The sequence below is a fragment of the Anser anser genome (genome assembly GCF_964211835.1).
Source record: "Anser anser genome assembly, chromosome: 8".
Taxonomy (NCBI): domain Eukaryota; kingdom Metazoa; phylum Chordata; class Aves; order Anseriformes; family Anatidae; genus Anser; species Anser anser.
The window spans coordinates 5,377,692-5,402,654 of NC_139728.1; the positions used below are offsets into that span (position 1 = coordinate 5,377,692).

General features: G+C 37.8%; 2 protein-coding genes across 7 annotated transcripts; one reads left to right on the top strand and one right to left on the bottom strand.

Annotated features, from left to right (window-relative positions):
* Positions 1–9,263, top strand: PRPF38B (pre-mRNA processing factor 38B). 3 transcript variants are annotated; one of them, XM_083846770.1, is made up of 6 exons: positions 1–492; positions 3,631–3,699; positions 4,005–4,156; positions 4,241–4,301; positions 6,688–6,911; positions 7,192–9,263. In XM_083846770.1, exons 1-6 carry the CDS (start codon positions 208–210, stop codon positions 8,048–8,050), a joined length of 1,650 nt encoding a protein of 549 aa, XP_083702896.1. In that variant the 5' UTR covers positions 1–207; the 3' UTR covers positions 8,051–9,263. The 3 variants fall into 3 exon arrangements, with proteins under 3 accessions (XP_083702896.1, XP_083702897.1, XP_083702898.1); XM_083846771.1 differs by lacking the exons at positions 1–492; positions 3,631–3,699 and having other exon boundaries at positions 4,139–4,156; positions 4,241–4,315; XM_083846772.1 differs by lacking the exons at positions 1–492; positions 3,631–3,699; positions 4,005–4,156 and adding an exon at positions 5,974–6,044 and having other exon boundaries at positions 4,258–4,301.
* On the bottom strand, positions 7,258–24,929 carry FNDC7 (fibronectin type III domain containing 7). Of its 4 annotated transcripts, none has more exons than XM_083846727.1 (14): positions 24,709–24,929; positions 24,210–24,228; positions 23,372–23,629; positions 21,255–21,509; positions 20,289–20,549; positions 19,524–19,781; positions 17,840–18,094; positions 16,852–17,109; positions 16,183–16,437; positions 15,182–15,436; positions 14,372–14,632; positions 13,693–13,722; positions 13,160–13,223; positions 7,258–11,718 (listed from the first exon to the last, which is right to left on the bottom strand). In XM_083846727.1, exons 1-13 carry the CDS (start codon positions 24,769–24,771, stop codon positions 13,186–13,188), a joined length of 2,466 nt encoding a protein of 821 aa, XP_083702853.1. In that variant the 5' UTR covers positions 24,772–24,929; the 3' UTR covers positions 7,258–11,718; positions 13,160–13,185. The 4 variants fall into 4 exon arrangements, with proteins under 4 accessions (XP_083702853.1, XP_083702852.1, XP_083702851.1 ...); XM_083846726.1 differs by having other exon boundaries at positions 7,258–12,752; XM_083846725.1 differs by having other exon boundaries at positions 7,258–11,928; positions 24,709–24,928.
* Positions 24,930–24,963: the final 34 nt, after the last annotated feature.

A 24,963-nucleotide genomic window follows, 5' to 3' on the forward strand; every position in this document is an offset into this window, starting at 1 on the left:
GCTCCCGGCCCGGCCCTCCCCTCCCCGCTCCCGCTCTCCTCGGGCCCCTCCCTCCGGCGCCGCCGCGCTGCCCCGCGGGGATTGGCGGGCTCGGCCCCGGAAGGCGCAGGCGTCACTTCCGCGGGGGCCGCCATCTTGTCGGCAGTCGGCGGAGGCAGCGCCCGGCCCGTCCCGTCGCGGCCGCCCCGCAGGCCCCGCGCCGCCGCCATGGCCAACAACAGCCCCGCCGTGGGCGCCGGCAACTGCCAGGGGCAGCAGGCGGCCCAGCACCAGCCCGGCGCCGTGCCCCCGGGCCAGCAGCAGCTGCAGAGCGGCGCCCCGAAGCCGGCGGCCTCCGGCAAGCAGGGCAACGTGCTGCCGCTGTGGGGCAACGAGAAGACCATGAACCTCAACCCCATGATCCTCACCAACATCCTCTCGTCGCCCTACTTCAAGGTGCAGCTCTACGAGCTGAAGACGTACCACGAGGTGGTGGACGAGATCTACTTCAAGGTGAGGGGGCTGCCGCGGGGGGAGGCTTCGGCGGCCCGGGGGGGCCCTCTCGGCGGCCTGCCTCGTCCCCTGCTCCTCGTCCTGCGGCAGGGGGGGCAGCAAGGCGCTTTTGTCGCGGACATGGGGAATCCAGGCTGTTGTCCTCTTGCTCTTCTAAAGGAGCTCTGTTTCCCGTACGAGTTGGGATTGCGGAGTTGTTCTGAAGAGGGCGGCCCCAGTCAGGGCGGAGGGGATGAAATGGCCGTCCGAGGTCTGCTGCCTCAGGCGCCGAGTCGAGAGGGGACCTGATCTCGCAGAAAGTACGGTCGTGGTAGTAGGTGGTCTCAACAGGAGCTTGCATGTGGCCTTCTTTCTTAGTTAGATCAGGAATTCCCCACTAGCTCTGTTTCCAATCAAACCCGACTTCTTTACAGCATTGCTCTTGGCATTAGGGTGGATGTGCTGCGAAAATAACCATCAGTGCACCCCTGTCTCAGTTCTTGTTTTGTTACCAGGATTGAATCAGTTTTGCAGCGAGGCTTCCATCAAGCTGCTCTCCCAGGTAGAGGTATGCATAATTAATGCTCATCAACACAGCCTCATTTTTGTTCTGATAATGAGAGCAAAACTTAAATAATTCAGGTTGCTGTCTTCAGTCAGCTGTATGTAGGATATTATGGGGATTTTCTTTGAGGTATGTTCATTCTGCTCAGTAATATTACTGTGTCTCTAAACAGATTTCAGTTCTTTGAAAGAAAAAAAGGTATCCATTTAACCAAGGCAAGTCAAGTCACCATAATTGTGAAAAATAACTCCTTGGAAGTGTTTTGAGATTTTTGACATTGTTTGCACGCACTTATGAAGACAGTATGTTTTTCCTCAGAATGACAACATACCTCTGATTGGACTTTGGCACTTTGAGTAGACTACTTAATTTTTTTTTTAGTACTTTGAGTAACAGATTATAGAGAAAGCTTGTTAGTTAACTTAGCACTTGCTGCATATGAGATAAAAAATATATTCTGTTGGAATGTAAAACAGCAAAGTTTATTTTTGCAAATGAGGTCAAGAGCTCAAAATTGGTTTAAGACATTTGGAGAAAATTTGAGAACATAACATTTGTTACGTGGATCTTTTCAGATGAAGTCAAAAACACTTGATGTGATCCACCTTCTTTATATTGGTAGGGCTCAACTGCAATAGTTCAGCTAGTTCTACTTGCTTGTCCTAGTGTTTCATTCCCTAAGTGGCTTCATCTTAAATTGGAGAAGAATTTGGATATATCATTAAATATTAATATATTAATCCCTTATAAATAAGATTTACTGAACGTGATAGTTATTTGACTCAAAAGTGCATGCTGAAGAGAACACTCAGACCCTGACTTGCTCATACATAGTAGACCTGAGGGAGAAAATGGCCCGATGGTTTAAGGTACTTAACTGATACTCAGAAGACTTCAGGTCTGCTTATATTTTCAGGTTCCTGAATCATGTTGAATAACTGATGGTCTCTCCCTTTTTTCTTCCTGTTTTTTTTCTCCTTTTTTAATGAGCACAATATCCACTGTAGCACAAGTATTTTTAGGTGTATTTGTTTTAGGAACCAGAATAAATGGCTCACTTTAAAAAAAATAAAAATAAAAATCAAATGTTGGATGCTGGAGACGTAGGAAAAGAAGTTCAAAATTAACACAGACAGCTAGTGGTAGGATCCATTATTGAAAATACAGATTCTTTGTAGATGCTTAAATTAATTCATATGTAGTTCCAGTTTTCTGTTTATCTGTTTTAGTTCTGTATCTGCAAAATGGGTGACTTCTTTCGTTATTCCTGATCTTATATCTTTGTGCTCTTCCTCAGCTTCATTTAATCTGTGTACTTCCAACAAGTTGAGCACATGCAGTAGTCTTTGAGGGATCAAGACTTGTGTGATCAAAACGTAACTGTAATTTAAGAAGGAAAAATCGGGAACTACTATTGTGATAGTGTCACACTTAATCCTTTTACAGGATATGGAAAGTACTTTTTAGTTTGAGGCAAAACCAAGTAATTTGAAGGGTATGTACTATTATTTATGTAGCATCTCTGAACTTCTTACGTGATGCTCATAACATGGGAAGTTGTAGATTTCAAATTATGCAGTATTGGCATCTCTCATCTTTCCCATTTGGATAAGACAGCAGCTGTCAAAAACAGTTCAGCTTCCTTTGTCCATTAGTATCTCTAGGATTTCAAGTGATTGTGTGTGTACTTAGCTTTAATTTTTACTGTTAAACAACTGTAATATCTCAACTACAGTGCATCTTGGCCACACGCCTTTATCCCCAGTCTAGCATAACACAACTGTATGCTATGCACTTTTTTCCCTGGTTTTAAGTTGTGTTTAGGAAATCTCACTTGTTCATTAACACAGATGTTTCTTCTCTGAATTTCACTATTTCAAACATAGTTTGGGCAGTCTTACGATTCTTAACTTGACTCTTACTGTCATATTTAAGGAATGATGGCTAACTATGTTCTTGCACTCTAAATGCATCTCAAAAGAAGATTTGAATTGGGCAAACTTTATTCCTTATTATATAGGAAGCATTTTACCTAGGATTTTTCATTGCAGTCTTCAGGATCATTATCTACAGGATCATCATTGCAGTGTACAAGGAAAATAACATCAGCCTTTTAGATTAAAACACTATGTTGTAGGCATCTTCATTTTTTTCTAATTGTAGGTAATACTCAGAACAAATTTCTAGTTAAGCTCACTGCATAAATGAGATTTACGAATATGAGACTAGATTTTTGTCACCAGCAGGTATCACTGAACTTGAGACAGTTTAAATAAAGGTCATTTAGTCACCACCGAAAATAATAATGTTTTAGTCATGGAGTATTTGAAACTGGAGTATAGAATAAGACACTTGCTTTGGTAACTTTGTTTTTACTTCATCCATGATTTGGGGGTATCGTTTTTTAATGTAATTTAAAAAGCCAGATGCTCTGCTTTAGTGACAGAGCAGACTTGGTTTTGAGTTTGTCTTCTAACAAGCTATTCAAGATTGATTTAGGAAACCCATTGTCTAAATTAGATTTGTATAGGCAGCTAAACATTATGGAGGTTATAATTGTCACTTTCTTTCTTTTGTTCCCCCCACCCTTTCAGGTTACACATGTTGAACCATGGGAAAAGGGGAGTAGAAAAACAGCAGGCCAGACAGGAATGTGTGGAGGGGTAAGTAGAAGTACGTGCCTTCTTAAGTTTTTCTGTGTCTGGTAGAATACATTTCCCAAGCATAGCTGAAACTTCTTGTATGTTGCTTGTTGGCTAAGTCCCTACATGTACAAGGATTTATTACAAAGAGTTGATATATTCCCCTTGCTTCCAGAGGAGCTGAAACTGGAGGCAAGTAGTGTTACTTTTTTCACATAATTCTGTTTGTAGATTTAGAATTTATCCTGTATTAGTTATCATATGTTTGTAGATACCGGATAAAGATTTTGTGGCTTCCTGTGTCGTCACTTAACTTTTTTTTAAAGGTCCGTGGTGTTGGAACTGGAGGAATTGTGTCTACTGCCTTTTGTCTGCTCTACAAATTATTTACACTGAAGCTCACCCGTAAGCAAGTGATGGGCCTTATAACTCATACAGACTCTCCATATATTAGGGCTCTTGGATTTATGTATATTAGGTAAGTGTCAATACAGTCAGCTAATGACAAATTCACTATACAGAAAGCTGCATTAAAGTTTTTGCTTTCTTTTTGTACTTAAAGGTACACACAACCACCTACAGATCTATGGGACTGGTTTGAATCCTTTCTTGATGATGAAGAGGTATGTCGACGAGGGTAATAATTTGTTTTCTTTTGTTTCTTTTTGTATAACTACTTTAGGATTCAAGACTGTTTGATAAGTTTTGCTGTAGTTTGAATGCTGCAAATAATATTATGTTATTGTATTCTTTCATTAAATAATGCAGAAAGCAGATCAGAGCTGGGACCTGGGTCTTTTTGCTTGGATTTCCAAGATGTAATGGAATTTTCAATTGATGAGGATGTTTTTGTGTCAAATACCATGATGCCATGCAAAACAGGTTTATTAAATCAGAATGCGGGCAGTAGGCTGAGTGTGGGTTCTGTACACTTTTTTCAAGACAAAATCATTATATTTAAACAAGGTACAGTAAGTACTGAGTGCTAAATTTCTTTTCTGTTTATTACTGGGACAGGGGGAGTTGGTATTCAGGTGAAGAGTGGAAAGAATGTAGTAGAAACCAACATTCACCTTAGAATAAGATGAAATTACCAAAAAATCTCTCTGGTAATTGCTTTTATGTTTTGGAATAAATGAAGGCAGCACTTCTGGGGAGGAGTAACAAACAACTGCTGTGTTAAGTGACGTTATTAACCTTACTGTCTTTGCTAAGGGGACACTAAAAAGCAACGTGAATTGATAACTTAAAAAATGCAGTAAAGAAGGTGGCATTATTATGCAGTAGGATAGGATAATGCCTTTAGCCCTATTTACTGTTCGGAGAAATGGACAAGGAACTTGTGGATGAGGTTTCAAGGTAGTCAGTCAGCTACGTAGTGTGGTGATTTGTATTTATTTAACAGGTTTAAAATTGCATCCCAGGTTTAGGAATTGGACAGGCAAAACCATTTGCCCTCTTCAGTGTGACAGTAGGCATCTATTTCAAGAAACTTCACATGTAGTTGCAAATGATATCGAAATACTTGCATTAAAATGTGTTAATTATACCTGTATCTGACTGCAATACAGTGTATTTAAACAGCTTCTGTCATGTTAAGTTTCAAAAACCATGTGCAAAGGTGGCAGTTATTTCAGGTAACTTTGTATTACTGTATGTTTATAACAAAATCAAAATAAATTTAAATCTTGATTGCATAGCTGTGATACCCTCCTTCTCCCCTAGGTGGAGCTAGTTATTATGAACTCTGCAGTGCTGCGTTAAACTTTAACAGGAAGATTGGTTATCAGGACATACTTGTTTATTGTTGAAAACATCCCATTGGAATGCTGTTTTTTGGAATTAGTGTTTCTTTCCCAGCTGCTTTCGGTAGCATTGCATTATGTAGGAAAAGGTGCTTTGGGGCTGTTTTTCTTAAGTTTCTTACCACTCCTGGTCAAACTTACAGGATGAAGCCAACTTATCTATAAAATTATTTAAACCTACAGGATTCTTTTTTTTCTAGTTCTTAAGTATATGGAAGCAGTTCATCTTTTCTCATGCTGCTGTGAAAAGGAAAAACTTCCCAGGGTTTCTTTCAAAATGCTTCTTATGTTTATTTTGTTTAACTGTACGTACTCTCCAGGTGCTACGTTTAACTCCTTTTTTTCTTCTTTAGATCTCTGCAGCGATTATATTTGGAAATACTGTATATCTGAACACTTAAATGTGTGTGAGTGCAAGCAGTTTTACATTTAGATTTTCTCTTCCTGTTTAGATAACAAATCTCACTTTCCTTGTGTGCTTGCACTATAGGTTTGGGACTGACAATAGCTGACTAACATGTCCTGAGCTGTGAGAGGGCATAGCAAGAAGGCCTTCATGCGGTAATGACCCTTTTCAGAGACAATGGTCATCATGGATTATGCGTTTCCAATTATTTGTTCATTTATTTATTTTTTTACATATTTCTAAATTAGAAACCTCACTGCTTCATGGCAGTTGGTTTGCTATTGCTTCCAATTTTGTTAGGATGCCATTTTGTACTACAGATTTTTCTATGATCATTTTTAGATAGGCGATGATGCATTTCTTAAATGATTTAGGCCACAGGGTTGGGTATGATGGTACGCAGTTGTGCATCCACAAAATGAAGTATTAAATGTAGTTTGAGAGGACTTCTCAACTTTGTGGCATTTATATAAAATACAAGATCACACCATGTAACCAGACTGCGTAAGGGGATTTTGTCTTAATCTCTTCGTTGACAGTCCCTTACCACCCAGATGGCTGCAGGATTAGTGTGTTCCTGCATGCATTTGTATTAAGTCCCAGGCCCTATCTGTAACATACTGTCAAATGCAAAGGGTACAGAGTTTGGAGTTTTCTAAGGAAATGTATTAGAATAAAAGACAAGTAAACTTTCATAATCATGAGACTTCAAGAGGGCAGTAATGTAGCAGCATTTTTTTTGAAAGTCAGTAAAGAATATTTTTGACCATCAGAATATTTCTTGTTTGTATTTTGTAGGACTTGGATGTGAAGGCAGGTGGGGGCTGTGTTATGACCATCGGGGAGATGCTTCGTTCCTTCCTCACTAAGCTGGAATGGTTTTCCACGTTGTTTCCAAGAATTCCTGTGCCAGTCCAGAAAACTATCGACCAACAAATTAAAAGCAGACCCAGAAAAATCAAGAAAGATGGCAAGGAGGGAATGGAAGAAATAGACCGGCATGTAGAACGTAGACGTTCAAGGTCATATGCATGTTATTTTGAAAATTAACGTTGAAATTTCAATATTGAATGACTTACTACCAGAAATGTGTCTTTTTTTCAATGAGATGAGTTTCAGGGCAGCAGCCCAAACTGTTTATGGATGCTAATGGATAAGATCAGATGATATTATAGTATTTGCGGGATACTTGGTATTTAAGATTAAATATAGGCGTGTATGTGAAGTACAAAATGGAAAGTAAAGAGGTTCCCCCTGCATTTAAAAGTGTGTGTTTCTTACTGAATATCTTTTTTTTTAAAGGTCTCCAAGGCGATCCATCAGTCCCAGGAGGTCTCCCAGAAGATCCAGAAGCAGAAGTCATCATCGGGAACCACATGGATCATCTAGCTTTGACAGAGAACTAGAAAGAGAGAGAGAACGGCAGAGATTAGAACGTGAAGCTAAGGAGAGAGAAAAAGAAAGGCGGAGATCTCGAAGTACTGATCGCACACTAGAACGGAGACGAAGCAGAAGCAGAGAACGGTACAGAAGCCGTAGTCGGAGTCGTGACAGGAAAGGAGATAGACGAGACAGGGACAGGGAACGAGAGAAAGAAAATGAACGCAGCCGGAAAAAAGAGAGAGATTATGACAAGGAGAGAGGTAGCGAGAGGGAAAAAGATAGCGATCGGTCTAGGGAAAGATCAAAAGAAAGGAGAAGTAAGGGTGATATAGAAGAGAGAAGATACAAGGATGACAAAGATGACAAGAAACACCGGGATGATAAGAGGGATTCCAAAAAAGAGAGAAAACATAGTAGAAGTCGAAGCCGGGAAAGAAAGCATAGGAGTAGAAGTCGAAGTAAGAATACAGGTAAGCGCAGCAGAAGCAGGAGCAAAGACAAATCAAGTAAACATAAAAGTGAAAGTAAAGAGAAATCAAATAAACGAAGTAGGAGCAGAAGCAGAGGAAGAACAGATAGTGTCGAGAAGTCCAAAAAACGAGACCACAGTCCCAGTAAAGAAAGATCTAGAAAGCGTAGTAGAAGCAAAGACCGTTCCCACAAACATGATCCCAGTGATAGCAAGGACCATTCAGACAAACACGATCGTCGAAGGAGCCAAAGTACAGAGCGAGAGAGCCAAGAGAAGCAACACAAAAACAAAGATGAGACTGTGTGAACTCTTTCAGAAGTGGATCACATTGAATCCTATAAATGTTTGATTAAATCCTGCTTATTTTTTTCTTAAATTTGAGATTGTGCAGTAGTTGATGAGCACTCTTCTCCAACCTCCCTCTAGGCTGCAGATTGTCATTTCCTATTTTGGGTAGGGAAGTGCCTTTGTAAACCCATTCAACACATTGACGGTTTCAAACCATTTGTTTAGTTTAATTCGTAATGCAGAGATTGTTCTTGCATTTTTATTGTTCAGATGTTTCTGAAATGTACAGTCTGTACATATGTCCTGAAAATGTTTTAATTCCTTTGGCATGGTTGCCATGTTGGTTAAATTTGTATGAGGCAATAAACTGCCACTAATTCTACTTGCATTTTGTAGACGTGGAATTATGGTTTGTATCCTGAAGTTAGCATGGCTGTGCTTTACATAATAGTATGGCTATTTTAGGGATGGATCTTGAATGTGTATTATAGCTGAGATATTTATGTGCATACAACATACATGGAGGGCTGCAGATTTAGAATAATGTTTATGTCCACTGTACCTGCTGTTTTCAAAAGCTTTTAAAATGTATTATGTTGTTGATCACCGCTGGTGTTAAACTGAGAGTGGACTTTGAAGGAGATAGTGGTTTTGATGCAAAGATTTTAGATTATGTTGGGGCTTGTTTAGTAATTCTTTAGAAAGGCTACCTCAAGCAGACACTGTAAAGGTTGATGGATGAGTACTGTAGCCATCTATGCATTCTGTTTGGAAAAAAAATCATGTAAGCTTCCAGTTTTTTTAAACAGTTTATCCATTTGTGGTCTTTTAATGTTTTTAATCAGCAGCTGCACTCTGTCATTTATGGTAATCTTGGGCTAATAAAGGCATTTAAGATGGGAAGAGGGAGGTAGGAGGAAGATCATTACAAAAGATTTCAGTTTCAAGCTTCCAAAGCATTTTTCTAAGTGTAAACATTTAAAATAAGAATTACCTGATAGCGTCCTTTTTTAAGTCATATTTTCTACAAATAGGAAGATTGCAGTTTGTGCTGAACGTTTCATCTGGCAGATTTTTTTTAAACAGTTTGTTAAAAGCAAAAACCAAAATGCATTATAGGGAAAAACAAAATCCATTTCATTAAAGTCCAGGTTTATTTGATAGATTATTCTGACTTGTATACTAAGTGAGGAGAACCATCTGGAATAAACTCTCAATTAATTCCTTTGTATTGGGTCTCAGCTTTTCCCTGCATGCTTATTGCCAGTTGAGAAGTGTTTGTGTTCCTCCATCTTTCATTTTAAACCAAGTGACACTTTATGAATACGGCCTCTTATGTAATAGGTACCTTATGTAGAATATGTAACTAACAAAGAAATGGAGTAGCCCAGGAAATGGGAAGAATGTGCAGGTGACTTAAGTTATGGTTCTGAAGTGACATGAAGGTAGGAATAAATTGATGTTTATGCCTTTTTTGCTTCTGTCTGATGCAGGTCATCTAGGTATAATATATTGAAATATTAATGTTTCTTTAGACCATTTTCCTGAGTATTCACTAACTTAATATCTATCTTACATCCTACTGTAGTAAAACAATTCTTATGTTGTCACTAATCCTCCACGAGGAGAAAAAACGACAAAAAGTGCTTGATTTCTAATAATACCATTCATTCTGTAGGAGTTAAGGAAGCAAAAATAACAAACTCAATTTTTTCTTCCTCTCTGCACTTAGTGCTTTGCAAGGAGTTAGTCTTTCTTTTGTCACCATGATCAGCAGTATGAGAAATGTCGATAATGAGGTTGTTCAGGTGGTGTTATGTTTTTATCTGAATTGAAAATCTGAGCTTGAAACTAAGTGTATCCTTCAACAAGTTATTTCATTGCAGTGTTCAAACTTGCGTTTAGTGGCAGAGGAGAAAAGCTATGTTGGCCATTCAAGAAATACCTTGACTAGTAGATGATTAGAACTAACTTTGCAGTCCACCAGAAGAGTCTGGAAGGATTTCTTCAAAACAATTAGGACAGCTTTGATGTGTATGGAACACCTTATTTGCCACTGGAGGGCTTGTAAGCTTTTAACCTTCAGCCTATGAGTTTCTGAAATAAGTATATTCTCTGGCAGAGCAGCTGTAAGGCAAGTGTTCATCATACCAGGGAAAATTAATTACTGATTTCCAGTTATGTCTTGAGTGCTTCTCTTTTTCCATTGCTGGGAGTTACGGTGAAGGATTGGTTTATTTGCAGACAAAATCCAGATACATGAGAAACTATCTCCTTAAAGTGGATAGAGCTGTCTCACTGTAATAACAATAGTGAACGCTTTGATACAGCTTGTGCGAAGGCCAGCCCATGCTAGTGTTTCTTACAAATGCAATAATTTTGAGGACTTGGCCTTTTTTTAATAAATAGGACTTTTTGACTCTTGGACTTGATTTGATCCGTATAGTGTACTTGAGCTAGCAATGTAGTAGATAGCATGATATTTGTGACTGACCAAAATGCGTGAAAATCATTTAAACCAAGACACCTGTCTTAAGTTATTGGGATTTAGTATCTTAGAGCTCTTGGGTTTGGGTACAGGGACTCTTAATTCCTTTTTGTCTTTCTGATGACATTTTGTGTGACTGTCCTTGAAACCTGAAGGAACAGATCCAAACAACTTCCACAACAGCTCTGATCAGAAACAGTAAGATCTGTGGAGTGCTGATAGGTCTGATGTGGTGGCTAGCAGTACAAGCTGCAGCGCACATTTGTCTCCTGGTTGTTGGAGAAAGTTCTGTAAAACTTCATCAGAGGTGTTGTGACAGTTCTCCTAGGAGGCATGGTCACAGAGCTTCTTTCTGACAAGAGCCTGTTCAATTACTCTGTTTTGAGGTTAAAGGTGCAACAAGTTTAGCACTGTGAATTTGAAGTTTCCACGTTTTGCCATGTGTCCATAGTGTTTGAACATATTGACACAGCTATGTGGTTATTCCTCTTGAAGCCTAATCTGTCATGGAAATTTCTTGTAGCTCCAAAGGTAAGTACTTATCTGGACTAATAATACTAATTTAAGAAATACGCTTCTACTTAATTATTTTTCTTTCCTTTTGAAGATATTACCTAATTAGCTGAACATCATTGCAGACATTAAGAGGAAGCAAAGTGGCATCCTTTAAGTAAGGATGAAGGCTTTGTGACCCTAACGATTTATATCTATTGCCACATAACTATGCAGGGAAAGGGTGTAAATAAAAAATTACTTGTGCATATCTGACTTCTGAACACGTTAGGAATGGTATTTTGATTGTCTTTATATTGGAAAAAGTAATCTGAACGGCAGGGCAGATTGCATTTTGTGGGAGTACTTGTGTTCATCTGTCTTTATATGTTGGTGAAATATTACTGAACTTGTAGTTTTAGTATTTAAAGCTGAATATCACTGTAGACTCATAATAAAAACAGCATACAAAGCATCAGGAAATCTTAAGGGGAAGACTTCCACTGACTGCTACATGCTTGAGCACTTCCTTGATGGCTGCAAGTGCATGTTAGAGAACAAAAGTATCAGAATTCTTTACATGAAAGGAGGAAAGCTGTGGTCTAAATTTAAGATGATTCCAAAAGAAACTTACTGCCTTAGACTTCTGAAAATCCAGACGCTTATCAAATACTGTTGCAAAATGTAAGTTTTTATAACAGGAAAACTGAACAAAATAAACAAATTTAAACTGTTAAATAACGCAGGGAAATTTTAGGCCTTCTTTTCTGAAGAATGACTTGATTGACAGTCAATGCAAATCATTTTCTAAGAAGCAGTGTGATTTCTTGTGACATCTACACTCAAGAGTCAGATTCCTATGAGATGGTTTCATGTAAGAGAGCAGAAGCTGTGACTGAGCCAGTACAACTGTGTTCTGCAAAGAAAGGAAACTTTTCACAACGCATGGCATTTATAACCTGAAAAGTGTTCCAAACAAATCTCTTGACTTTGGTAACCTTATTTCCATAATTTTCTGAAGACTGTTTTTGTAAAATATCTTTTAATAATTTTATGTATAACTGGAACTCTTGAACATGTTTTGCATCATATTTGCTACGTTGGCTGAAAAAGTAACCACAGTGGAGTATGAAAAAAGTTCTGCCTTAAAAAAAAGCTAACAATGTTAGTAATAAATGGCATTTGTTAGTTAGCTACAAAGCAGAAAATGGATTGAAGAGGTTGTTGTTTACCCTCATGAGTCACCTCAAAATTGCAAAGAGGAAACTTACTCTTTTAATTGAAGTTAAATAGCATACTTAGATTGCCTCAAAATAGTTCTGAGAGCACCTAAACTGTTGCTTTTTTTTAAATGAGTTAAGTTTTACTCTTTCTTTTGGCCTTCACTACTTCAGTGGTATATTAGGTCTAAAATGCACTTAGTAACCATTTTGGAACAGCTTTTACAACTGATTGCTTTACAGGGAAAATTACAGTTCAAGGTAACCAATATCTCTATCTACATTCAACTGCATTTAAAAAATGATCTCATCATTTAGGGCTGAAATTCAGTGTTCTGGATTAGATTTCTGGTAGAGCTAGCCATTCAGTTTCCCTCCTCCCTGTCTTCAGCTGTGACTGTTGCAATTAAGCATAGATGTCATCTTTCCAGCTTCAGGGAAAGAGCAATAGGGAGGATGGTGTTAGCAACATCCTTAATATCCAAGATACCTCTTGGAGAGCAGCAGAGAGGAAGTTAACCTTGGGGAAGAAAAAAGCCAGCAGTGACTTCTCACCATCCTTTTGAGAACATCCTTGAGACAAGGACAGTAACTTGCCCAGAAAATGAGTACTTTGTGGAAGATTGAGTAGTTTTAGATGGGAGAAAGACATGGCAATTGAGTACTGGAGAGTAGCTTGATCTATTTGTCTTTGGTGGAGGGTTCCTCTGATGGGGTATTATAAAATCAGTAGAAAAGGCTTAAGGAAGCGAAAGATGGGTTACTGGAGGAGAGGACAAATGAGTGTTGATAGTAGGAGTGGTAAACATGATGGATTTTAACAAATAACTTTGATAGAATTAGTGAAGTTTATCCCTTCAATCCCAAAGATTTAAGCAGCTGAAAAAAAGCAAACGACATCCTAATCTTAGGACTCTTTGAACTTACCTCCCTGTCTGAACCAGAATTTCCATCTAGACATGTTCTGCATTGTTCTTTCCTCTATAAATCACTGTAACAGAATTCAGAAATTAAGATCATTTCAATTAGAGTAAAGCAACTGTCGAGGGAAGAGCTTTTGAAACTGTTTTCGGCATTTTGCGTAGAGAAATGAAGCACAAGACTACTCTGAAACACTTGCAAAATAAGGTAGAATAGATTCAGTTAAGTCATAGCCAGAGTAGTGACCTAGTTTGATCTGTAATTGGATATGGCTGTGCTACAAAAGCCTGCCTTTTGTTATGTACTATTAGATAAACAGTAAATGTCATGTGACAGGGTAAAATGGCATGATGCTATAAAGGCAATAATGTAGGTAACAATTTTTTAAATAATGCATTATAAGACAGGTGTGAGACAACCCTGCATAACACTAAGCCTTAACTATCTAATATAACTTATTTGCAACTTATTTGGGGTCACAGTGTTAATAAGCTTTACAAACATCATGAATTTGGAATGAATGTGCTATGTGTTCTTACCCATTCCAACAGAGCTTCCAGAACACGTTACTGAAATGATATGAAAGTGGTATGGATGTTAGATACTAGGTTGTAAACTGGAAAACAGTAGGCTGTAGAATGTAGTCCATGTTATTCAACGGTGCGTTTTCATCAGATAACTGTAGTTATAATAGTTTAAACTTATGTCCTGGGAAAGGAATCCCAAGGAAATTACTACAACTATCACTACCACAATTTTTATGTATAATACCTCCTATCCCCTTAGGAGTGGTTCATGAAAGTTCTTGATTTGTTTCTTTTTTCTCCACAAACAAAAACAGTATAAAACAAATCAATTAAAATCCTCATTTACTTGCTTCTGTAGTCTAACCACTACTCTCCCAGCTGAAACTTAACTTCTCTGTGTTCACTATGCAGAGAAATGATCCAGTTGAGAGGCATCTGTGTAGATAAGTGCTAGTGATCCTTATGCAAGAAATACATTGAAACAAACTTTTTTTGCATTAATCCCAAAATGCTCCTCTGAAGCTCCAGTCACAGATACTGCACGATAGCACCCATAAAGGTTACTCTGGAGTCAACAATAGAATAGAAAAGTTCTGGTTTGTGCTGTCTTTACTCACATAACTTCTGATTACATTTTAACAATCTAGCATGTATTGACAAAAATATATTGTTCAATTAATTTAAATTTTACCTGAATATATTTTCTTAGGACAAAATGTAAGCTTTGCCTCCTTATCGGTAACTGGAGATACTACCGCTGTGTAGACATCCCCACAAGGTATCTCAGTGATATCACAGTAATTTCGCCCAGAGCTAGGAGTACAGGTGAAATTGCCTTTTGAACCACGTAAATCAGCATTGTAGCTCTTGGTTTCTGCAGAAGCTCGCCAGTACACCCGGATACCGTTACTGCTAATTCTGTATAGCTTCACTCCAGAAGGACAGCAAGCACCTAATAAGACATTCAATATATCAATAACCTTATTTGTAAACCCACAATATGTTATAGTGCATTTATACCATGTGACATTACTACTACACTAAATACCAGCATTTCAATGAGTAGTTAGCATTTAGCAGAAAGCCAGAATAATATCGAATAGGGAAGAAAATGTTCTATCAGACTCATATTATAGAGCGGGAATTCGGTACTTGTTCAATACACTGGAATATTGTTGCTCTTGCCTGTCTCATGGAGGCTCCAGGGCTACCTAGAAAGGCAAGGATCCTTTTGTGGACTCCAGATTTTAATTATGCTGTAGCATAATTAAATATTTGGTTCTGGAACATTGTTATTAAAACTTCTTTATATAGCCCCTGATAACAGTTATAAGAGCAGGGGTTGAATGATATGTAAAATTAATCCCAAGTGCATTTATGTAAAAGAGGGAACTGCAAGTGTATTAACTATTTGTTGAATTTCAGCTTCACCATTTGTATGAGAGGAACGCTATACCTAGTTTTATATTAGGTCTTCCAATTGCTTTTTTTATTTACATACTGGAAGAGTATCCTTGATACGTGCAACTGGATGTCAAACCAGTTTCACTGATTGCTCTCAGTGATACTGTATAGTTGGTGCCACATGTGATGCATCCCAGGAGACAGTAGTTTAGAGGAGTGTGACACTTTGCCCATCCTTTTGAAGACTCCAGCATTGTTACATATGTCTGAGCACCCATCCCAGCAGACCAGCTGATGTTTGTTACAGACTGTGTCACTTGAGTCAGTGTCAGGTCGTTAGGGCAACAAGGAGCTTAAAAAGAAAAAAAAATAATTTCTGCTTTTTACCTGTAGAACTGAAATAATTCTGAGGCATTGCTACTACAGTATTACATGTTGAAGAGTGAAGGAATGAAAGCTTGCATACTTTTCAGGCAAATATTAGCATAGTGAAAAACAGTCTCAGGCTGTACCTATAGTTTGTTTAAGCAAGGTCCGTCTTTACCCGTCAAGTCATATGACTCAGTCTAGCTCTGTCTCTGTTTAAATTTTCCTTCTCTACAAAATAAAATGACTGTTAACAGACAAACTGCCTGCTAAAAATTGACACTGGCCTACATTTATCCCACAACTATGCCTGGGAATTATCTGGGCAAACAATATAGGACAAAACCGTGCTAACAAATTAATAGCAGGAAGGGTGGTAAGATGTGCTTTAATCTGTTCTTCAGACTGTTTCATTTGTTGGGGTGGACACCACCTTATTACCTCTCCTGGCAATGTTAGAAAACAAAATGTTGACAAGGAATTTATGCAATATATTAGTGGATGATATTGCTATAGTTGTTAGCTGTGACAAATGATAACTGATTGCACTCACGTTTCTCAGTATCAGTTAAGTGCCTTTCTCTCTCTCACACACACAAACACGTTTAAGCAGAAGACATCCAGCAACAGAAAATATAATTTACATATGTGGTAATTAAAAAAAGTCAAAATATAAACAGAGTAGAAATATTTTAATGTCAAGATGCTAAATATTTTACAATTCCCACCTACCTGTCTCTAAAGGAACACTGTAGCTGGGTAAGCTCTGTCCAACCTGTGACCTTGCTATAGCACTAACAGAGAAAGCAGATCCACAGGGAAGATTAATTAGGGTACAGGAGTTTCCAGAGCTTGTGCAATGCCAAAGTCCAGCTTCTCCTCGTGCAGTTACGGTATATGTAGCTTCTTCATTGTTAGACTGCCAATGCACAGTGATTACAGAAAGAGCCTCCTTTGAGATATTTTTAATTTCAGGACTGCAGGGAGCTGAAAAGTTTCATATTAACAGTTATTAAACACTGTTTATGCATACTAAATCAATTACACGTGAAAATTACCTTCCAGTGAGAACTGACAAACTACTTTGGAAAAGTATATAATCCTTAAAGAGTTACTTTTGGTAAGAATTTAGAACTTGTGAGAGAAATAGCAATGTAAGTATTTTGCATAGAAAAAGAGAGATGAATTTTAAATCTGAGTTTCAAAAACTTGGAGCATTGAGTAGCTTTCAGTCCAACCCCTTTTAAGGTCCCCAATTACAATATATTTTTAAATATTTCCAGTAGGCTTTTTCATTTGGGTTAGTTACAGTAACTTAGCACTCCCCTCTATTAATTCTTTTCATCCATTAATCGTTGTAGCCTAATTATTTCTAAAGGAAAATAAGAAAGATCATAATACCTGTTGCCACGTGTTTAGATGTGCATGATGTGTTGCTGCCCCTGGCCTCGCTGAATGAGTAAACAGTGATGTTGTAGAGGGTGTTGCAGCGCAGAGCAGACAAGGTGCAGGCCGTGGCAGTGTCGTTGCAGAGCACAGCACTGCTCCCCTCAGCAGCTTTTGTCTCGTACAGTTCAGCACCGCGGACAGGAGCCCAGGTCACCTCCACGGTGTCACTCGCCACCAGCACAGCATGGAAGTCACTGGGGCAGCAAGGTGCTGGGAGAGGCAAGAAAGAGGTGGAAACTTCAGCAGGAACAGTGACTGGGCATTAAACTGAACAGTGTTTTGTCATTTACCTCTGTGCTTCATATCTTAAATCTCCAGAAGTGTTTTTTTTTGTGCAAACTGAATTCCAGACTTACTTTTTGAATTATTTCCATATCCCTCCTTTAATAGAGGGCGTTCTAATGTAACACACAGTATTTATATATACATACAATTATATATGTCCTTGATTTAAAATTCCAAGTAACTCTAGTAACATTAAAGTAACTTCAAGTAACATTAAAATTCTAAGTAACTCTTACAATGTTCTTCACATTTAACTGGTTATTTTTAGTTTTCCAAATATGAAAACCATCTCTAAAGAAGTTTAATGCTTTTGTACATCCTTCTCAAGGCAACAGAAAAAAATCCAGGACTAGAATTCAAATGTCATCCCAGGACTGTGTGTTGTTCATACGTTCCTGTCTAATGTTTGTAGAAGGTAAAGCTATCTTCAAGTTTGTAAGTATGTTGCATTTGACTAGTTAAGTTAAAATCAACTGCAAGGTGAAGTGGTTATTTTTCTCTGCCAACTTCTGTGTGTTTTGTCCCCAAATTGAATAAAAATAGCTCAAGTCATTATCTTCCAAAAAACAAAAACAAACAAAAAAGACCAGTCAGCTCTATCATAAATACAGTTAACGGATCCAAAATGAATTTGCAAGAATACATTAATACTTACCAGTGGTGTAATTGAATACATCGCCTAAAGGACTCTGCCCTGCCTTGTTGTATGCAAAGACACTAATGAAGTAGGTGAAACCACAGTCTGATTGGAAATGGCATTGAGTATGTGAGGTGTTGCAGTGTACTTCCAAGCCATCATCACTCTTCACAAAAACCACATAATAATGGCCAAAACTGACACTGGACCATGATACCAACAAGTTGCCAGGTTCATCCTCTTCAATTGATATATTTCCTGGTGCACAAGGGACTGAAAAAAATAAAAATAAAAAGAAAGAAAAAGAATTTTCATCAGAATATTTTTAAGTTATACTTTATGGAAAAAAAAAGTAAAATCGGGAATAGAGGAATATACAGAATTATTATACTCAGCCTGGACATTTAGCATTGTCTTGATCAAAAAGAGCAACTCATACCTCTTTACAGAGGATGCTACTTACATTTAGATGAAAAGTAGTATGATTTTTACAGAACAAAACAGATCTTACCTTCATCCCTTACATAATAGAGACCTGCTTAAGGAGCCCCCATGAAGAAAAAGAGACACTAGTCAGTATTTGAAAAGGAATTGGCACATTCTGTGCTCACGAATAGCAGTTTTGGATGAAAACGAGAGTAATATCTTGAATAGCTGTTGATATCTAGAAACCTTTATGTGAAAACACTTTGTATACTGGTATGAAACTCACTGACTCTGTCTGACTTAGAAGAGTCTTTTGCTCAGGTTTCGTTTCTGGTGTCACACCAAAATTTCACAATAAACTTCTAACTCCATGTTTGTTTGTTTGTTTGTTTGTTTCCTCAAATAACATTTTTCTTTCCTCTCCTGGTTCAAAAAGTATAGCTTGCTGCTACTAGAACATAAATGATCTAATTGAAGCAACGTTGGTTGAGAAGATTACATCCCACAGCTTAAAAGTGTCTCTTGCTAAAGGCTTTCATCCCATTAGAACTACTTCTGAGTTGCTCACACGGGTGATCTCTAACTGATACAGTGAGAGGTCAGAATGAGACAAGTAACATTAAATAAATCAGCAAATAAAGTTCTGTCCTTAAGGTAGCACATAACAAAAATGGTTTAGGTCTTGCTTACTTGAGCCATTCATCTAACAGATCAGGAAGCATAAATCTGTGACATGGCAGTGGTGCTAAGTAGCTGAGACCAGCAATCTTTTTTACTGACAAAGCTGCAACCTGCAAACAGCCTGTGACTATCTGAATTCAGTTTCATGGCACCATTTAGCTGGGAGTGGTTATTTGTTAACCTGCTTTCTAAATTGCAACTAAATCTAGCCTAGAGCAGTTCTCAGCCTAAGGCCAGTCCTCCATGCTCTTTCCTCACAGACTTCTCCTGATCTATTTGGAACAGATCTGCTATTCCTTAGATTAGTTTTACACTCAGAAAATTGACTTTAGAACAAGTACTTCTGGTAGGAGGAAAATGTAGGCTTATTGTTTCAGCTAACAATATATACACTGATGTAAGTTTCTCGCAGAAATATGAAGAAAATTTAGGCTATTATCCCCTTAGTACAAATGTATATGGTATAGTTCATGCGCAAAGTTCAGAAGCAGAAACAACTATTTGAGAATCAGGAATTGTACTGGACTAGCACTTGAAGTTAAAGAAATGTATGTTAAAATGCCATAAGCTATGTAAGAATCAATGATTCACATACTAGTTTTTAAGCTTACTGCATCAGTAGGTTTACTGGATCCAGCATCATTATGTGCTGTGACAGAAACAGAATATTCAGATCCACACTGGAGTGACGGTACCACGCAGGAGGCAGACGATGTGTTACACTTCAGTTTCAGGAGCCCACTGGAGGCCGTCACACTGTAAGTTAGAGCTCCTTCTGCTGGCATCCAAGAAACAACAGCTCTTAAAGCACCGCTATTGAAAACTACTTGAACATCCACTGGTGCCTGAGGACCTATGGTATATCAATTGGGAATAATTGTAAGTACAACTTTGCGTATGGCCTACAGACATGAAGTTTTTCAGAACTTGCAAATGAAGTACAATTTTTTGTGGTGCACACCTCACCCTTGTTAATATTAAAGTTGCAACATAATTTTCTAAATAAATGATTCTATTTGTACGCTGACATAAAGCTTTCTGTTGAAATTCCTTGCCTTATTTGAACACTTGCTGTTCGCAGTTAGAAAAATCCCCCAAACAGTTTAAGCTTGTGTAATCCTTACCCAGGCCTGTAAATCTTCAGTGGTAATTAATGGCATGTTTGCCTCAGTAATACTCATTAGACATAGCCACACCATCTGGTTTCCATGAAGTTTGAGATGGGCTAAGATTTACACGATATGAAAATCTACCCAATGTATCTTTGAAAAACATAACACAATCATACACACACAAACACTTCTTGGTATATCTTTTTTTTTTTAATGCTTACTTAGTTTTAGAAAATAAAATTTCTTACTTGTTCTTTGGTTGTACGTGAAATCATCTCCAGGAAGCCCATTGGCATTCCAGGCATATGCCTTGATAGTATAGAGAGTTCCTGGATCTAAATTTGTAAATATGAAGAAAGTATTGGTGGTGTTCTGCTTCAGCATTCTGCCCAAACCATCCGATCTCATCAGGGACACAGAGAATCCAGCTGCCATATACACAGCTTTCCAGCTCACTGCAATGGAGTCACAGCTCGGGGAACTAACAGACAGAACTGGAGCAGCCAGGACTGTTGAGAAAGAACATCAATTTAGCTTTCAGTTAGCTAGTAATACAGTTTAGAAGGTCCAAATTACAGATGAATACACAGAATACAAAATCAACAAATTATTAAAACAATAACAACAACAAAAAGACAAATTAGTGCAAGATTGACAGAGTAAATCAGGAAACTGATTTAGTAGATCCATTACGTAACAGGTTTTGTAAAGTGAAAGAAACTCTCATACAATGCATGAAAGCAGAGGGTGCAGAAGAATGAAAACCACTAAGATACTGTATTTCCCATCACCTAAGTTTTGCACTGTCTTATTATTTTGTACTTTGTTTTTTCATGTATTCTATTCTCTCAGGATGTGCCTTTTGTTAAAATAAAATCGGTATATTCATACAGACTATTAAAACTTCTTTACTAAACATTTAACTTAATGTCACAAAGCAAACCACCAAGTCAGACTCACGTCCTGCTCATTAAGTCAGACAGTCAAATTCTAGTCCTCAAAAACTGCAAGGAGAGTATGCTCAATACAATATAAAACACAAAATTATGATAAGTTGTACTGGTACTTTTCTGGGCTACACTGTTTCTTTTTTGTTCCGTATATATAAAAAATATATATTTAAGTTATACTATATATATATATTTAAGCTAGGATGCTTCCATGAGTGCTTTATAGTATAATATTAAAGAATTTGAAATAAAAATAAAGTCCACCTGTTTTTGCTTTTCTGGAAGGTGAAGGCTGGCTTTTTCCTCCTGCATTTATAGATCTGATAGTGATTCTGTATGAGGTGGCAGGTTTCAATCCCATAACTGTACCCGGTGAATTTGTGACTATAGTTTCAGTGCAGGTATCTCCATCTTGTGCAGACAGTAGATAACTAGTAGCTCCAGGTACCGCTCTCCATTCCACTGTGATACTGTTGCTAAGTTTTGAGTAAGCATGATCAATAACAGGTATGTCTGGAGCTAAAACAGAAATAACAATAGATGTGCTGACATTGGGGAACTCAGCCCTCTAAAACAGAGTGCTCTGAACATTGCACAAAGACTGATCAGAACAAATGGTCTACACTTTCTATTAATGTTTTAAATTTATTATTCAATTAAAAAAAGTTAAATAGTACAGTGTATTTACTTTTGTTTCAGGAAATAAAACAGATGTTTTTCAGTGCATGCAGTACAATGACTACTGAAAATTGTAATATTTGGGAACTCTTAGAAGACTCGCTGCTGGTATGACACACATTTGTCTTTCAAGCGTGAAAGACTCTGAATCGATTAGATTGATAGGTACTGTTTGGGAGGATGTGGCTTTCTAGGGTTTTCTTATTATACAGGTCTGCTTGTCTTTCCCACAGTTTCTCTGGACAACTTTTTCCAGTGTTTGACAACCCTCACAGTATAAAACCGTTTACTCCTCTTCATACGGAATTTGTGTCTGAATTTGTGCCCACTGTCTCTTGTCCTGTTATGGGTGCTACCGAGAAGTCTGGTTCCCTCGTTCTTTCCCATCAAGTAAGTATATACACATTGCTGAGATCCTCCCTGAGCCTTTTCTTCTCAAAGCTGAATGGTCACAACTCTTTCAGCCTCTCCTCATATGAAAGACGCTGCATACCTCAAAGACAAATGATCCTGCACTAGGTCTAAAACAAGTGTAAACGAACATTAACAAAACACGTGTAATTTTCAGGTATTCTAGATCATCTTCAATCTTCCAATGAAAATATTCTAGTACTCTTGAAATCACTATTGAAATGGCCACGTATTTGGGACATCAGTGTGCTCCCTGAGGCAAAATTACTTGTAGCAATGCAGCTAATTTGGGATTTCCGAGATCGCAGAAAATATTAGGCATGGGTATACAACCCTTGAGCATTATCTCTGCACTCTTAGACCCAAGCATTTTCTCATTTAGTTACAGTCATACATCCTCTTTTGCCCCCTCTTAAAAATGGTAACATATATTCTATATCATGATACCTATGGAACATTTGCAGGTGTGTCTTTCTCTGTCTTTGGGCAAATTGTCAGCTACCACACTATGATCTTATTGTTCCTTTTAATAAATTATCTTCATAAGCAACTCATTAAAAAATATATGCAGGAAACCCTTATGCAAATCTAAGAGAGTTGCTTGCCCAAAGGTCAAGTAGACAATATATAGCATATGATTAATATCAGAAATAAATTATAGACCGTGAGTCATTAACATCCGTTCTCAGATAACTAATCTATCACTAGAGGGGTTTTATATTTATCAGGATAAACACTGCTACTTTTTAATTTTGATGCTTAATTTTTATTGTAACAATTCCTTTTATAATGAACATTCTACTATAAAAATAATGTCTATGTCTAAAAATTATGAGTTAAAAGTATTTTAAAAACAGAATTTCAACAGAATGTTTTCTCAATTACAGTTCAGTGGTGAGATGAAAAAGGAAATTGGTTTATGTAAATTTTTCACTATCCATCAATGACTTTATGCCACAAGTCCTTTTGCAAATGAAACAAAAATATAATTTATCAGCATCAGTACTGAAAAATATATCCAGCTTCACATCTGCACTTGTAATGTGAAGGTGGATGATTTGGAAAGCTGCAATCTGAGCGAGCTGTGTGTGGTAGCTTAGGGAAACATGCATGAAAAAAAGAAGAGCGGCAAATGAGCTAATCATGCTACTACTGAACTTGGTATGAGGACCAACAAAAGGCTTCAACAGGAATGGCAGCTATTCCCTACAGGTACAATAAACACCAGGGATGAAATTCCAGTGCTACAGAGGTCAATGGAAATCATATTTCATGTAGGTTCTCTTACTAACCTGTTGACTGCATAATCTGTGTTTCAGCCAGAATAATTCCATTCTTGTCAATGGCTTCTGCTTGTATAGCATAAACAGTATTGGGAATTAATGAAGTTAGCATGCCTGTAGATGTAACATCACTAAAATGAGCCAGTAAAGAATGGCCTACAGTATTCACAGCTGTAGCTGTGATTCTGTAGGAAAAGGCTCCTGAAACCTTGGGCCATCTGAGATAAATGCTTCTTGATGTCACATCATATATAGACATAGAGAAACCTAAAAAAGAAAGAAAGAAAAAAAACCCACCACAGTCAGAAAAACATTTCAGTTAATCTACCTCTAGCAAGAAAATCAGTAAATCTAACTCTTGCTCTACCAAGGCTCTAACAGTTCAATATACGTAGAAACATGTACTATCACCCTTCTTAGAGAATGAATTGATTCTAAAAGCATTCCTTGCAGTCTTGCATTCCTCATATTTTAAACTAGTTAGCATGCATGCTTAAGGCACTAGGAGCTGTTGGCACAAAATGTGAGATTGTAGGAAGTATAAAATGCTGCAAAATATTAAAAACGTTTAGGGCTTAGGAGATAATACCAATGTCATGGTATAAGCGGCCTGTGAGAATCTTTGTGCGAGTGCCCAACAGAACTGGGTCTCTTCAAAATAAGATTTCAAGTTTATAAATATATCAACATAGACTGTTTTTGAAACTCAATCAAACTTGAAAACATTTTTTTGTTTATGAAACTGTGAAAACTTACAGAATTTATTAGATATCAGAAACTTGTTTGTTCTCTTCGGACCCATTCAAAAATAAGCATGCACAAACAAAATGCCATTTTGAAGATTTACCTGTGCTAGATGAAAAAACCTGAAAAGGAAGATGTAAAAAATTAGAAATACAAAGCGAAATATTTTACTTGGGAAATTAAAAAACTCCTGATAATATTAGTAACAGCTTTAAACATGACACTTTTTAGCACATCCTACTGATGTGATGTATTTGTTCCAATTCTTTAAGCACAGACAGTTTGCGCAACCAGTGAGATATGGTACAGATGTGCAGATTATATTACTTCATTTTCCTCTCTGAATCTGCCTGTTGATTTAGTGTTCACTTGCTGACAGACTTTGAAAGGACCCTAAAACACTATTTTATGTTTGACCCTTATTTTCAAAACCTAGTCAGTCACTTGTAAATATTTGCATAAGGGTAACAGTAACAAAATATGAATGTGGAAGCGGGTGTCAGATAGTCTCTATCAAATAGCTTCTAGCTTTTAGTTTACTTTTACAAAGAGCACAGTATCATTCTAGAAAAATATTTTGAAAGAAAATTAGTTGCACTCACCATTTCTAGGCTGTTGAAAACCAGTCCAAGGAATACTAATGACTGACTTTTTGAACCGCACATCGTGACAGAACTTTGTCCCAGGCTTCACATTTGGATGAGTTCAATCCGATGCCTGTGATGACTGGAAATATTTCACAGCACTGTGGCCACAGGTAGGTTTACTCGCGGGGACGAGGGCGGGCTGCCTTAGGTTAGGCCCCCCTCTGTGACAGGAAATGAGTCCCACACAGAATGGAACTTTTAGGCAGGCAG